The 15279-nt window shown below is 43.4% G+C and overlaps 1 protein-coding gene across 1 annotated transcript in view; it reads right to left on the minus strand.

Moving 5' to 3' along the window:
- Positions 1-14733, minus strand: part of ankrd13b (ankyrin repeat domain 13B) — a 36288-nt gene extending 21555 nt beyond the window's left edge. Inside the window, exons 1-2 of the mRNA XM_053873666.1 lie at positions 14626-14733; positions 472-607 (exon numbers count right to left, since the gene is read on the minus strand). Of these exons, the coding sequence (XP_053729641.1) occupies positions 472-607; positions 14626-14733 (244 nt within the window). The remainder of the gene's footprint in view (positions 1-471; positions 608-14625) is intronic.
- Positions 14734-15279: the final 546 nt, after the last annotated feature.

Genomic DNA, 15279 nt, shown 5'->3' on the forward strand with positions numbered 1-15279 from the left:
TTTTCTGTTAAGAAGTCTGTGTTTAACTTTGAACTCTATTTATTCAGACTTCATACCCACATATAAATTCAGAAATTGCTCAAGTTCTTCTTCAATAACATTGGGCATGAGTTTTATGGCAACTCATATTGCCCAGATCCTCAGACCATATTATGGGAGCGCCCTTTCGAAGAAGCGGAACTGCAATCGTGGAGCCATAGCGATGATGAATGTGAAACGTGAAAGTCGATAACACGTTTCGACACGGACGGCGAGGACGGGTTTGTGAATTCAGTAATTATTTCCAAAGGAAGCCATGCGGGACACTGATGTGTGATAAGAATGACTAATTGTCTCCGCCATTATTTGCTTGTTTACTACGGTTGCATTTCACAACTGTGACCGTGCATGAGCGGCGACGAAAGGAATCCACTGCTGCCTACGCGCTCACCTCCTCCAGCACACACTGTGTAGCACGTCAAAGGCACTCACCGGTCCATCCGTTGCGGTTTTCTTTGCTGACATCCGCTCCATGCAGCAGAAGGACTTTGGCACAGTCGAGGTGGCCCAATGTGACAGCCAGGTGGAGGGGCGTTCGACCCCGGGGGTCCAGTGACTCTAAATCAGTCTGTGGAGGGGGAAGATGGATCGCACCGTGAGTGATGTGTGCATCTCTGAGGCAGAAGAATTACATATACAAAGAAAGGAACAGGGAGGACACTGAGGAGCTTATTGGTCCATGACGTCTCCTTTTTTTCCTCAGGATTAAATCAACTTTATTACTTCCCAGAAGTACCAGCGCTTTTTGATAATGTTATTAAACGGGTTGTCCCTCTGTGTGCACACAGCTCCTTAAGAACTTTACATGGAGTCTGATTTCAATTTATGTGTTTGTCTATCGCATCAATCATAACAATGAAATAAGTGTTTACAAGGGCCTTTGACCACGATTAAAGTTGCAAGAGATCTGCAAAATGTCAGTTAGAAATTAGAAAAACAATTCTGTAGCATGTCATGAATGTTTTCTTTCTACTTTTTGTTTATCTTTTCAGAACAAATCTTTGGGTTTGGTCTTAAAATGATGCACCTTATAGGTGCTTGAAGAGAGCTAATGCTTAAGAAGACCTTGGAAAGATTCTTTGAGTCTTTTAAAGGCGAACTGTGGAAATAGGTGTCATAGAAACCAAGGGAACTTTTGACGCTCGACATGCAATATGTTCCACCAGATATCAGCACGAAAGCTACCCTCCAAAAAATGTGTTGAATTTGTGTTGCTCTTCACTAAATCAGCAGCTTACACACTGACACGCTAAGATGGCTCATTACCTTAAACAGAGATGCTGACGTCCCATTTAAGGGAGGCATTGGCAGAAGCATTGGGAGTTCTGCAGCTTGAATTGAAATGAGGCAAACTTGACCAAAGACTGCAGGAAATTTTGCCCAGAAGATGTCAAGTGCAGATGGATGCAGGGCTATAGATTATCTGCTGTCCCTCAAATATTCAAATACATGGCACCACCTAACAGTTTCATGAATATAGGTTTGGAGAAATTTGACTAATAGTTGAATATATGACCCTTGTTCATATATATATATATATATATATATATATATATATATATATATATATATATATTTACCTTCACCTTCTTCTGCCGCTTATCCGGGGTCGCGGAGGCAGCATTCGGAGCAGGGAAGCCCAAACTTCCCGATCCGCACAAACCTGCTCCAGCTCCTCCCGGGGGATCCCGAGGCGTTCCCAGGCCAGACCGGAGACATAATCTCTCCAGCGAGTCCTGGGTCTTCCCCGGGGTCTCCTCCCGGTAGGACATGCCCAGAACACCTCCCCAGGGAGGCATCCAGGGGGCATGCGGGTAAAATGTCAGAGCCACCTCAGCTGGTTCCTCTCGATGTGGGGGAGCAGCGGCTCCACCCCGTACTCCTCCCGGATGACCGAACTCCTCACCCTATCTCTAAGGGTGCGTCCTTTCGTTCACTATCCAAAGCTCGTGACCATAGGTGAGGGTGGGAACCTAGATCGATCGGTAAATCGAGAGCTTCATCTAGTGACTCAGCTTCCTCTTCACAACGGTCTGATACAGTGACCGCATCACTGCTGCCGCTGCACCAACCCGTCTATCAATCTCACGCTCCCCTTTTCCCTCACTCGAGAACAAGACCCCGAGATACTTAAACTCCACCACTTGAGGCAAGAACTCTCCACCGACCCGGAGAGAGCAAACCACCAATATATATATTTATTTATTTTTGTCAGTCATAGCAGAGAAGTTGCACTTTATCTAAGGTTCAACTCGGTGCGCCTCAAGGAAAGCAAGTATACGTCAATCATTCGATGGTTCAGCACTTAAACAGCTAAAGAACAACGGCTTCCTCATTCCTTTTATTCTCAACAGCCGGCCGTGTTGCTTTAAAACCCATTTTTTTGGTTGGTTGGCTTTGGTAAGACTGTAGTTCATAAGTAGCACTGCATACGATACTTACTCATTAAAAATGAAGTCATCATTGTGATTTGCCACTTAATAGTCTGCATGTCCTTTCTGCGCTTGGAGACTCCCAAATTACCTTCAATCTGTTCCTGGTGGACTTTTTTTTTTTGGCAGCATATAGCATGTCTGTTTTGACAAGCCTGACGAGAATGAACCCCGACTGTCTGACTGACAGCTCTCAGCGGTTGTCAGCACATCACCTGAAACTCAACCCTGACAAGTTGCTGTTCCAGGGAAATATCAGTCTCGGTCTCGACAACAAACAATCTCAGTGTAAATGTCACTGTCTGTCTTTCCCTGAAAATTCCTGGAAATATCTTGACAGTTGAAAGTTAGAAAAGTGCTAATGATATGGGTCATTTCAGAGTCGCACTCTGGTTTCCTCCTGCAGTCCAAAAACATGTACAGCCTTTATTTTTGGTAACACAAACTGGCATGATCAGCTTCTGGTATGGAAATGAAGACAGAAATGAGCAGATGCTCTTTTTTTTTTTTGTTTCTTTCCGAGTCAAGTTATTTGCTATGTTACAACTGGGATCACAACTTTAGACGGGAAAACGTTAGAAGCAGAGATGGAAGTCAAAATGCATATTGTAAGCATTTAAACTTGATGTGTTGTTGCAATAATGGAAACAATGAAAATGGGCCTCACAATTCAGTGTGACTGATCGAGGAAAGATCTGCTGCCTCGCGATGATGTGGTATTAAAGAGCCGCCCCTTAAATCAAAGGGGTTTAGGGCGAGGAGTTTTTAATGAGCAAATAAAAAGCTGGTCATTCAGGGCCTGGGGTGACGAATTACTGGGCTGACGGCACGTAAACAAGTCCCACACAGGGTAAACCGTCGTTCTACAGGAGGGAGACGGACACCTGCGGGTGATGATGCTCCCTGTCTCTTTTTTTCCAGAGTATCAAGTGCCGTAACTATCACAAAGAGAAAAGAAATGCAAAAAAGAAGTGCTCAAACAGATCAAACATGTATATTTGTTAAGAATTGCACATGGGTTTCTAGAAAGGAGTTGACCTTAGAGGGAAAATGAGAGCTCTACTGTCAAACTGAGTTTATTGCTACCAACACCATTTCAAAAGCTAAAAACAGGTATCTGATTATGTTAGAAAAATAAATGCAGGTCAATAGAATTGACTCTTGACACTAGAGGGATCTGCGCTGACACGGCAGTATGGTTGTGTATTTATTAATATAACCCGTCATTAGATGTAGGGCATTAATATTGTGTTAAAAAAAATCACGTTCTTTTGACTGTGTCTTCAATAGTAGTCTCTCTATTCACGACACAACCATGAAGGCTGTTAAAGATGGTACATTAAATCCAAGACATTGGAAACTATGTAAATACCCTCGGAAATTTGACCAACTGTGTGTATGGTGCATTAGTCCCTCCAGGAAAGCTTGATGTTACAGTCACAACTATTAACACAATTCCAACCAATCCCCATGAGCTCTGCGAAGCCGGGACTGTGGGACTCTGTGGGCCAGCGGGACTTTCCCGCAAATTTGACCATCACTTTAGCCTTCTTCTTCCACCACTCTATGTAGAATGTCTGTCACACATTCACTTCCACCTTGTTGAGAGGAAGTCACGAGCGACGCCAGATGCTCACATTTGACCACAAATATTACCAACGGTTGTGATTCAGACGATTCAGACGTTTATGAGTCTTAATAGACTCATAAATGTCCAACTTCCGATTTATATAAATGTATCATAGACGGAACTAAAAAGCGGAACTCAACAATCAACATCCCAACACCATGTAACCAGGTACTGTTTTAATTGGCTGTAGCAATGAGCCGCTGAACAACTCCGGTCACACACACACAAACATTCCCTACCTCTACCACTCATACTGCGCCAATCCAAGCATTCAGCCGTCTCCGCCCATGTGAGGAGCCCCTCCACAAAACAAATGCACAACTGTCATCCTGGAGACCACTCAGTGTACATCATAATAAAGCTGTACTTATCATTTTTGTTTAGCATGTAGTATTTACATGTACAGTGGTACCTTGGTTCTCGACCACAATCTGTTCCAGACAGCCGTTCGAGAAGCGATTTGTTTGAAATCTGAATCGATTCTTTCCATTACAATGAATGGAAAAAGAAATAATGCGTTCCAAGCCTTAAAATAGTCTTTTGTAGGAGTGAATGTAGAGTGTCTGCTGCAGGTGCGCTGTTCCTCTATGTGTGTGGCCGCTGCATGTGGGAGGGGTTGCCGAGTGAGTGACGTCTCTCCAGAAGTGAAGAGGTGCCCGGTGCGTGTCCAGCTCTGAATGTGCGCTTCTGTGCAGTTTGGCTGTGACAAAGTCATAAACCAAGTAACGCTCTGTCCCAGACTCGCCTCATCCCTGTCCCAGCTCCAGCCCACAACAGGACATCAAACTCTGGAGTGAGCGCTCCAGCCTCGGAGGTGTGGAGAGCGAGCACCTCCCCTGTGACACTCTACCACGGTCCAGTGTGGAGACAGGAAAGGTTTTACACCTCAATATGAAGAGGGGGCGTTCGAGTTCTGGATTTTAATTCGAAATCAGAAGCAAAAAAATCTAGAAATTTTTGTTCGAATTCTGAGACGTTCGAATTCCGAGACGTTCGAAAACCGAGGCACCACCGTATTTATTTTGAGAGTGTGAGCGTGTTCTTTACACTTTTAACACTTTGTAAATAAAACAATTTTGTGTTTTTTTTCTTTTTTCTATTTTGAGGCTAAAAACGGACACCAGTTTTTCACAAGCTAATTTGCAAGGCTCCTTACTTTCCATCATGGTGTTTCACCACTATAAAAAAAAATTGCCACAAATTCAGGCATTTTTGGCCACAACAATCAATAGAAAAGTGGAGGGATTGCTCTACATACAGTACGTAGGCAATGCATGGGATGAAAAAACGGTTGCTAAGAACAGAAAAAATGTTGTTTTTGCCAAGCTGGCATTTAACCGACACCTTAGAGAACAGGTGTAAAAAAAGACTGATATAAAATTGTGTACAGAGCTGTATCAATTTAAAGAACTGCCTCTCAGCAACAGTTCTGACATGTGAAATGGCAAAGATGGATGGAGTGAAAAAGGCAACAGGAAGGCGGGGTGTTTTAGAAGGATAATGGGAAGGACAGAGATCCAGTCGGAGACAAAAACAACTGGCGATCCCTCAGGAAGTGAGGAGTCTTGGGAGTAGATGATGGAGGAGCCATAGCAACGCGGACACACAGGAGAAGAGGAAGAATCAGCAGGTTATGACAGCGGCGCATGTGCAGCCTGCCATGTACACATTACAGGTCAGTTACAGGGATGTGGAAGGGACCGATATAGTCCCACAATATAGAGCGTGAAAGGCCACTGAAGAACCAGCAAGCATTAGAAACCCAAACACTTCCTTTATCTAAACAGCATGTGCCAGAGAAAGAGAGTCTCCAAGTCAAAGCAACTCTTGAATATTAATGGGAAACTGTGGAAAACATTCCAACCCAAAATAGTATCAAGGAACTTGCGCTTTGTAGTCAGGACATATAAGGGAGAAAACGAGAGAGAGAGTGGAGACAGAGCTGAGAAAAGACATTTTGAGCCGCTTCTCCTTCATTTCATTCCTCCAGCACTTAGACTGTCTCCCAGCTGCGATTTGATTGGACACGCCGCGCTGAAGACGGGCCAGTAATGCTGGTGATTATCAGTTTAAGCTGCGACGTTTCTAATACTACAGACATGTGGGCGCAGGTGGGTGACATGCGGAATAATGGGACAAGTGTCGGAGGGGTCGGGATGAGGGACGCAAAGGAAAGGTGGTAAGATGGCACAAGAGAGACAGCGGGGGAAGTGAATCTGAGGAAAAAAAGAGGTTTTATAAGCAAACAGGATGGTACGAGAGGATCCTGACAGGAATCGGAGCGAGCTGGAGAAAACAATACAAAGGAGAGAAGTTTAAGAAAAGAACCAAACGGCATGAAAAGAATTTTGCCTTTGCAGTTCACATATTGGGTGGGGGCCAGAGATGACACCAAACTAGGATGAAGTGGCACCTGTTCTCTGTTGCTTGTTGCTCTGTACACTCATTTAAAAATGTGCCATCTTCAGAAGTTGTCCGAGAGCTGGGGAGGAGAAGATAATGTGGAGTGGAGCCCCCATCACTGTCCAGCGACCAAACAATATCATCGCCAAGGAGACACAGTCTTCAGGACGCTTTGGTCCTACAATGGACTCCAGTGGACAATCTACCGGCCCGTAGCCTCCAGCTTCTTTGGGGTGATGTGAAGGATCAAACCAACAGGCGGAACAAACTGCTGGAGAAGGTTGGATGCCAGGAAAGAGGAGAAAGAGTATCGTGATGAACCCCTGAAATCCTCTCTGAACTGTGGCAGATGGAGAGCACCATCAGTCAGAGACTCATCATCCACCAGGTCAGGATTTAATGCCTCTGACGCTGCTTCGTGCCAACAGCAACAAGACTCTGCAACAGTGTGTATCATTCACAAGACTCATTCTGAGTCTACACATCGAGGCAGATACAGACCTTGCATTGCCTTTATGAACATTTGTGTCCGGTCCATTTCATCAACTCTCAAAGTCGTGAAAATGTGTTAAAAATGTGCATAACTTAAAAAGCATCAAAGCCATTCAAAGTGAAATGGAAGTTGAAGTGTTGGATTTTTATTATTGCTAATATAAAAACATTTATTTCCAAGGACAGACACATATTTAATTCTCATTTAACGTATTAATCTAAAATTCTAAATAATAATAGTCTAAATATTAGTTTTATACCAATAGATGGGAATAAAACCGCTCCTTCTTGTGTTACTGGCTATCACAAAGACATCAGTCGCAGCAGATGACATCACTCCAACCCTTGTAGCAGCCAGGGGTCTCAAGCAGGTTCCAAAATACATTTGCTCTTTTTGCTCATGAGATAGGCTTCTTTACACTCAACATTACAGTACCGTCCCACGACGGATAGGAAATGGAAACCGTTACTCGAGTATTTATTCAACTCTGAAGTTAAGTAAATCACTAAAACAATATTTGAAGAGTGAACAACCTGCAGACAATGCCACACCTCCATTCACACATTGCATTGTTTAACCTTGATTTTCATAGTTATTTTACAAGTCCTTTCCTTACATATGGTTTCAACCGTTTCTCCCCATTTTGGCTTCCTTCCACCACATGTTCAGAGAAGATTGCATTATTGATGGGCGTCTCTATCTATGGCATCTGCGCTTTCTGTAACTCCCCCGTCTTTTTCCCCCTCAGTCGGCGTGTGCCTGGTCTGATGCAGCTTGGCAGGTACTTAGGCCGACATCAATCTTTTATTCAAACACACAAAAATTCAGCGCATGCACATACAGAGGCGATTCCAAAATGTTTGCGCATGAAGTGCATGGGGACAGACGGTCCTGACGGGAGGGAGGTGTATAAATAACTTTTCCTCCCCCCTTTTGCTCGGCTCTTTTGAGTCTTCATCGAGGGGACGCTTGACAAAGACTAGACTGACATCACATGCTGATTCGTTTTGCAGGTTCTGAAGTAAGACTGAAGTACAAAATACATTAATGATGATAGACAGGGAACGTAACCTACATTTCCCAAACTTGCCAAAAGAGGACTGTAGCCCAAATAATTCAAACTACTCTGTAAAATGCTGACCTACATTCCAGAATATTTAATGTTTCTGCTGTTTACTGTCATCTGCAGTCTGTACTGACTCACAGACAGATGTGAAGACGGAGAGAGAAAGAAAATCAAAGATGGCTACTGACGGACTTGTCGAAAAATCATCCGAGAAAAACAGATTTTCTGAGGTGTTTATCCAGAGGTGCCAACGTGTGCTTGATGCAGAGAGCGAGCAGAACTCAAAACATCACTAAGAGGCATGTACACTGACTAAAGAGTCAGTTATCGGCTTGCAGGATCACACAGGAAGAAGAAGCCAAAAACGTTTGGTGAAAACAGAGTCGTAATAAAATGTATTCAAAGAGGGCGTTATTGACGTGCTTGTGTGCTTCATTTTGATCTTCAGCTTATCATGAATCCTGGCTCAGAACAAGTAGTATCATTAGGCCAAAAATGTGTTCTTTGCTGTACTTATTGAGAGCTTTTTCCCTTGAAGCCAGGAAGCAAAGGAAAATGGTGAATGGATTTTCTGGGCAGAAAATGTGTGCATGGCATTAGAAGTAGCAAGTTTGCAGTAGACTCCAAGGTTTCAAGGCAACTTTGCAAGGCCGGTATTTTTGGAAACCTGGTGAGTGCAGTGTCCTAGGTGTCTTGACTTAGTCATCTGCTCCTGACAAGCCCAATGGACTTAAGTTAATGTGTTACAAATGGGCCACTGAGAGGTGTTTTAACTCAATGTGCCATCGGAACGGAAGATGGCATCGACATGCACACTGGTTTCCACCTTGTCCGGGCTGCCTATTTATTTACCTAACAGCAAACAGATGGGAAGACAGCTGCCTTCCACCAGTCTTACTTTCTCTTTGGGAATCCCACATGAACCCATAACCAACCCAGGCACAGGAGTCACCAACCTATCTAATGGCAGCTGGTGGTTGACCAAGAAGCAACCAGCGGAGAGCGCAAACACAAATGGAAACAGCGACCAGTCCATCGTTTGGTCATGTCTCACGCACAGTTCGCGGTAAACCCCGCAGTCCCTTCAGCCAGTCCATTATAGGCGGTCAACAATAAGGTGCGAGAAGGTTTCCAGGCCAAATCTCCCTCCTCGCTGCCAGCTGAGCTTACCTCTGGATGACCCTCTTCGCTCTCCAGCCTCTCTTTCCTGGCTTCATCTAGCTTACCTTCTTTACAGATGCTGTCATTACACATCACACTGGTGTTGCTCTTGGACTATTTTATGAGAGAAAACTATCCACAGCGCCCCATTTAGATATGATTTTCCATGATGGTGTCTTCCCCATTCATCTATTTGAATATTACCATTGTTATAGTGCTTTTACAACTGTTTTTAATTCAGCGCTGTCTTTATTGCCATTAATTATTCTTTCCTGTTTATCATTCCATTTGCACTCACTCTAGGTCCCTCTCATCCTTCCGAGCAACAGGAACTTAACTGAATCTGACCTGGGTCGAGCCCTGATGGAAGCTCTTTGTGGCTTTTTCTCCACTGCCATTAGGAATTAGGTTTCATTTCGGTTAAGAAAATTAGACGGATGTTGGAGTTGTGTTATGTTAAAGTGTGTTTCATGATGCCACTGAATAGCTAAACTTGGTACTATATATATAGATATATATATAGGGGGGAGGATTGAGGTTAATAATTGTTGTGAAGTCTAAAATAGCTTGAGTCAATGAGACATAAATGACAAGGAACAGAGGCAAAGACATCAAGCAGAACCGCTGTGCTGCTTTTGTCTTGAGATAGACCATTGCGTTTCTTTTTCACAGCCTTGTTCTTTTTCATCCTTTGGCTTGTACATCTGTGTGGATTGCAGACGGTCTCTGCTCATGGTCAAAATCTTTCATTATGCCCCCCCAACATACCTCCCTCCCCCAGTCGGTCTTCAGCCTCTTCATCACGGTGTTTTGTTAGAGCTAATACCGGCCTTCATTCCGTTTTCAACTGGTTTTTATAGCCAAAGCCAATTGCCAAAATAAAACATATCCTAAGACAGATTTTTTTTTTACCTGAAAAAATGTTGGCTTCCATCACTCAAAGATAAAGGCTGTTATACTGGCAAAAACTCTTTTAGTGGGACTGTTACATGATTCTCAGTAACAGAATTTTTCATCATAAATGTAAAACCTTGTATCTGTTCAATATTTTGCATCATATTTTGACTTTATTTTATGATCTACTAAGAACAGGGGTTCTAACTCTTGACGTACAATAAACATATAGTGAATATAAGATCACTGTAACTAGGACAGGAATTAAATTGAATGGCAATATTACAGTATATATTTGATATATTTTATAACATTGCATCAAAGTATCTGTTGCATCTGCGAGCTTCGGTAACAGTGACATCCCAGTTTATAGGAATGTACCGATACCAACTGAGTACAGATAGTTATTAATAATACCATAACAAGCATTTACTGTTTTTTTTGTTTGTTTGTTTTTATTTCAGCATATGGTACGATGACCATATATTTCACTTGTAAGATTTCAAGTTTAGCCTCGGCATCTATGCATAAACTGACATACAATATCTAAGATCCCGGTACTGCCAACTGGTTTACGTAAACAAGGCATTACATTCCGGGACCACATGCGATAGTTGAAGCACCATGATGGAAGGAAGTCGTAGCACCATAATGTAACCCAGGGTGAGCGTGGGGTAGCCTGCATCATCAGATAAAATCAGAATCTCTATGGCTATAAATGCCATTCAGCGTTTTCTTGAATTAAACGCGTTTAAAACTATGATCATGCAAAAAAGTATGTGAGTCGTTTCTCTCACTGAGCAGCTGGAGCGAGTCATAAATCTACCGATCAAAGATGGTGCATCCGAAATCTCACCAGGGCAGACGCATGGATGGATGTATTCAAAGCAGCTGTTCAGTCTCTCCGGTTAAAAGTACAATTCAAAGTGTGAACATGAACTCTCGCACGCTGAGGTGTGGTGTCTCACAAAGCACCAAGCTGCTGTCCATGTCGTAGTGTTCCTGTGACTCATTTACAGTAAAATGCACACAGTGTTTTATTGCAATGTTTTCCTGGATTCATGTCACTTTGTCTGAACGATCCTCTATGGCGAAGTGGAGCTGAAAAAAAGGATTTTGCTGAACACTGTCAAAGGTATCGTGCCCAGTCAAGAGTGAGTATTTGATGAGGATGAGTACAGCAAAATAGGCTGTAGATAGAACTTCACGACGTGACACTTAAAAATAGTGTTTCAACAGTTCATCATTTGAAACTTCTGGGTAAATCACAAAGGTTGCAAATGCAGGACAGCGTCCCTTTAAAAGATGCATACTGACGGAGAGAGAAACACAAATCTGGGGTCTAGTGGGGCTCTAAAGCTAAACATAAACTGAAGTCACTGCTATTTTTAACTGTGAAGTAAGATGAAAACCCTCAGCGTGGAAGCACTTAAAACCAGTAGTTCAGCCAGTTTATTTCCTTAAAAGGCTGAAGGGCTCCCAATCTAATTCGAACTCTTAAGCTTAAAAAAACTCACACTTTATCCTGCATGATATCCAGTTCAGTACCACGTCTATGTTTGTGAGTCGAGTACTTGATGTGGGAAATCAAATGAAACACATGTACACAAATGATCATGAGCAATGAATTTGTCTGATACAGTGTAGAAATATCGGAACAGCTGACCGTCTGGGTCAACACATGCGAGACAATGCCCTGGTTAAATGCAGGCCAAACAGAACTCTGACTGTTCTGGGTTACATCCGTGTCCTGATTTTTTTTCCGAGACTTTCCGAAACCAGAAAGTCTTCAAACTTTCAGTAAAATCCATATTTCATGACCTATATGCACCTTCTGAAGTGTCATTTCCTGTGTGCTGAAATGTGTTGACATGACCAACACGTCTCAAAGTGGTCAAGAAAAACCCTGTGTACATGCTGTTTTCCTTGCACCCACTCATGTGAGCACCTATCCACTAATGGTACTTACGGGAGCGTACTAACATTGCAATAATCATATATGTTTAATGACTTATGAGATGGGATTTGACTTTATCGGTTTCAGAGCAGGGCAGAATTTATAATGTGCTTAGTTATGATTTTTTTAAAAAGCCTTGGTGGATGAGAAAGCGCGTGTAAATATCTACATTCGGAGCCACACAACGCTTCAACACCAGTGTATTTTTAATTTAACTTTCATCTTGCTGCACGTTCCATGCTTTGGCCAAATCACAATACTATTAGTGCAGTGCAATTGAAAACTGTGCTGATGGTCTGATTTCTTTGGGGAAGTTCTAAATTTAAATGATGTGTTCTGTTCTTTGCCCGCTAAATTTTAGTCTTCTCTCCCTTGTCAGACCTCTTCACACCTGCTTTATACTTCAGACAAGTCCTAATAACCATATACAGAAGCTTCTTGGCATGTATTTACAAGGAGTGGGATTAGATTAAAAAGTGAGGGGTGTAACTGTACATTTTTTGTTTGTTTTTGTTCCACTTTTGTAGCTGTAAATTTTGATTTCTGTGCCAGAACAATAATTTCTTAAGCCCTTTGAGAACAGCGCATGTTGCATTTATAACTTTGTTCACTATAAAAAAGGAAAAAACATGAACTGAAAATAAATGAGACCAATGCAGCAAATATTTGAACACAAACTTATGATTCACTGTTTTAAGAGACAGATTCCTGTCATGCAGTGAACATAAGCGCTGCTGCCTCCGCACTCATTTTTAGTATTTGTGTGTCTCAGCACTCCTGCTGTGTAGCGGTGATGTCACGCTTCTGCCCGAGTGAACACATGCTCTGTAGGGCGGACGCTTTCATTTAAACTGCTGTTTTGTTTATAACTCGTGTGATCTAGTTTCTCATCCGGTCTCATGGTACGACCGGTTCCGAGCCTTCAAATGTCAACAGGTACATCATCCGGGCACGCCTTGGTGCACATTTCACATCCAAGTCACAACACAAAGGACACATCACTAGGGCTCTTCCAGCTCCTGTTGTTGATTTGTTGTGGCTGCTTGCGCTCTGTTGCGTGCTCCTGCTGAGAGACCGTGCGGAAACTCACATATAGCACTTTAGTTCCCCATGTTCTCCGCTTGGTGCCACTGGGCCGAAGTCAGATTACATGTACCACTACACCCCTAGTCAAAGTACTACAAGTCACATTAAGCAAGTGTTTTTTTCTAGTTTGATCAAATATTTTACATAACATCGACAAGCCACACACAGACCTCAGCTCAGATGTTTAGAGTGGCCTTTGCTATTGAAGGTTTCACTCAATGGCGTCCACAAGTGTTGAGTCCTGGCTCTGTGGTGTTGTGTCTCCAGTGAAAGCTGCCATCACTCATCATGAAAGGCCGGTGGTTGCCCAATACAATCACAATGATATGTCATCACCATCTCTTAGAAGCAAGAGAAACACACTGACTCAGATGTTCATTGGTGCAGTTATTTTAAAAAAGCTAACCATTCATAATTTGTCATAACACAGAATCTCAGTGTCACAACGGCTAGAATGTCTTGACCCAAACACTCAGTACATATTGCCAGAGTCTGCTTATATTGAAAATATTTTCTTTTCTCTCGACTTCTGCTCAAGATCCCGGACTCACAATTGCACCAGTTCAACTCGGGAGATCATTATTTCTCAAAAAATAATGTCATTTTTTCTTTTCTTTTGTCCAAAGGATCAGTGTCTTCAAGTGCCTGCCAAGCTGAGGTATCAAAGAGGGCTTTGCTGCCTGTTCTCCTCTAAAAGGTGTGTTTACTTTGTCCATTCTCGCAGGACAGCCACTACAATTATGGTCACGGTTTGACGGATCTCTGCCACGGACACGTGAGGAGATAAAAACAGGATCTCTTTCAGAGCATGTGTTTATCATTTTAGGGAAGGTGATAATTTTGAGAGCGATGAGAAGGTGCGTATTTGAGTAGGCGAGCAAATGTGTGTGGAAACGTGATGCCTTCAGACTGCTGCATGATGCATGCACTCGAAAAAATCTGTTTAGTGGGTAACCTGCAGAGCATCTCTCTTATATAATAACATTGTGCTTCGGAGTATTTGCACAAAAAGAAGAATGACTGCTGGGTGAAGTCACGCTCAGCTGGGAGTGGGGTATTCATCCCTCCACACCCCCCTCCTCATTTCACAATTTGATAGGATGTGAATGTTTGGAGGTCTCATCCAAGCATCTGGATCCAGCGGTGGGCTCTCAGTGGTCGCCCACATGTTCTAGCATCTGCATTGTCTCACCCACTCACAAATGCCATATTGTGGGAAGGTGAAGAGAAACACTATTAATGCCGTGTAAACTTGGAGAATCTAATTCAGATTGATGATCGATACTATTCGGAACTATTAGTGGCAGTCAATAGTAACAGTCTACAAGTGTCCCTGAACACATCATTACGCCGTCTATCACTGACCAGCTCAGAGTGAGGTCTATCGCACCAGGGCGTCTGCATACGCCCCCCCAAAATAAAGAGAATCGAGATCCAGGCCTGTTGAGATGTATCGTGTCTCACCTGCTCGTTGGACGCCAGCTCCTTCTCCAGCTGTCGGTGCTTGTTGTGCCACACCAGATAGTGGACAGGATAACGACTCTTCTCCGGAGTTTTCTTAGCAGAAATCATCCTCGTTCATACTTTGTCGCGTCCCTCCTCCTGGTCGTGAATCGTGGCCAATACTTTGTCGGTGATTTGTGCTATAGATTCAGGACGATCATCCCCCGTGTTCGGCGGTGATGCCCGAAGGCGAACAGGGGCAGCCCCGGCGCGTCCAACACTGACTCTGGCTGCGCCGAGCGGAGAGAAGCGCAGCGCAAGGCGGCCGATATGACTGATCGTCTCGAAAGATTGGGCTACATCTTAGTCCCGAACCTGTCGTTCATCCGGCTCCGGCTCTCCTCTCCACTCCTCCTGCTGCCTACTCCAACAATTCTATTCTCCTCCTCTCCTCCCATCCGGTAGTGGCTCAGAAAGATGCGCTGACAAGCCACTATTCAGCCAATCGGCAGCGAGCAATGCAGTGATCAAACATGTGTCTCATGAAATAAATAAATAACTGCATAAATCTGACACGAATGCTCAAATGTGAAAGCCACCCACGCCAGTGGTCTGATGCCAAAAATGCAACGATGACCTGCCCACTGTGCCCACTGCCTTGCAGAGATTCTCAAC

Source organism: Synchiropus splendidus, chromosome 8 (genome assembly GCF_027744825.2).
Source record: "Synchiropus splendidus isolate RoL2022-P1 chromosome 8, RoL_Sspl_1.0, whole genome shotgun sequence".
Lineage (NCBI taxonomy): Eukaryota > Metazoa > Chordata > Actinopteri > Syngnathiformes > Callionymidae > Synchiropus > Synchiropus splendidus.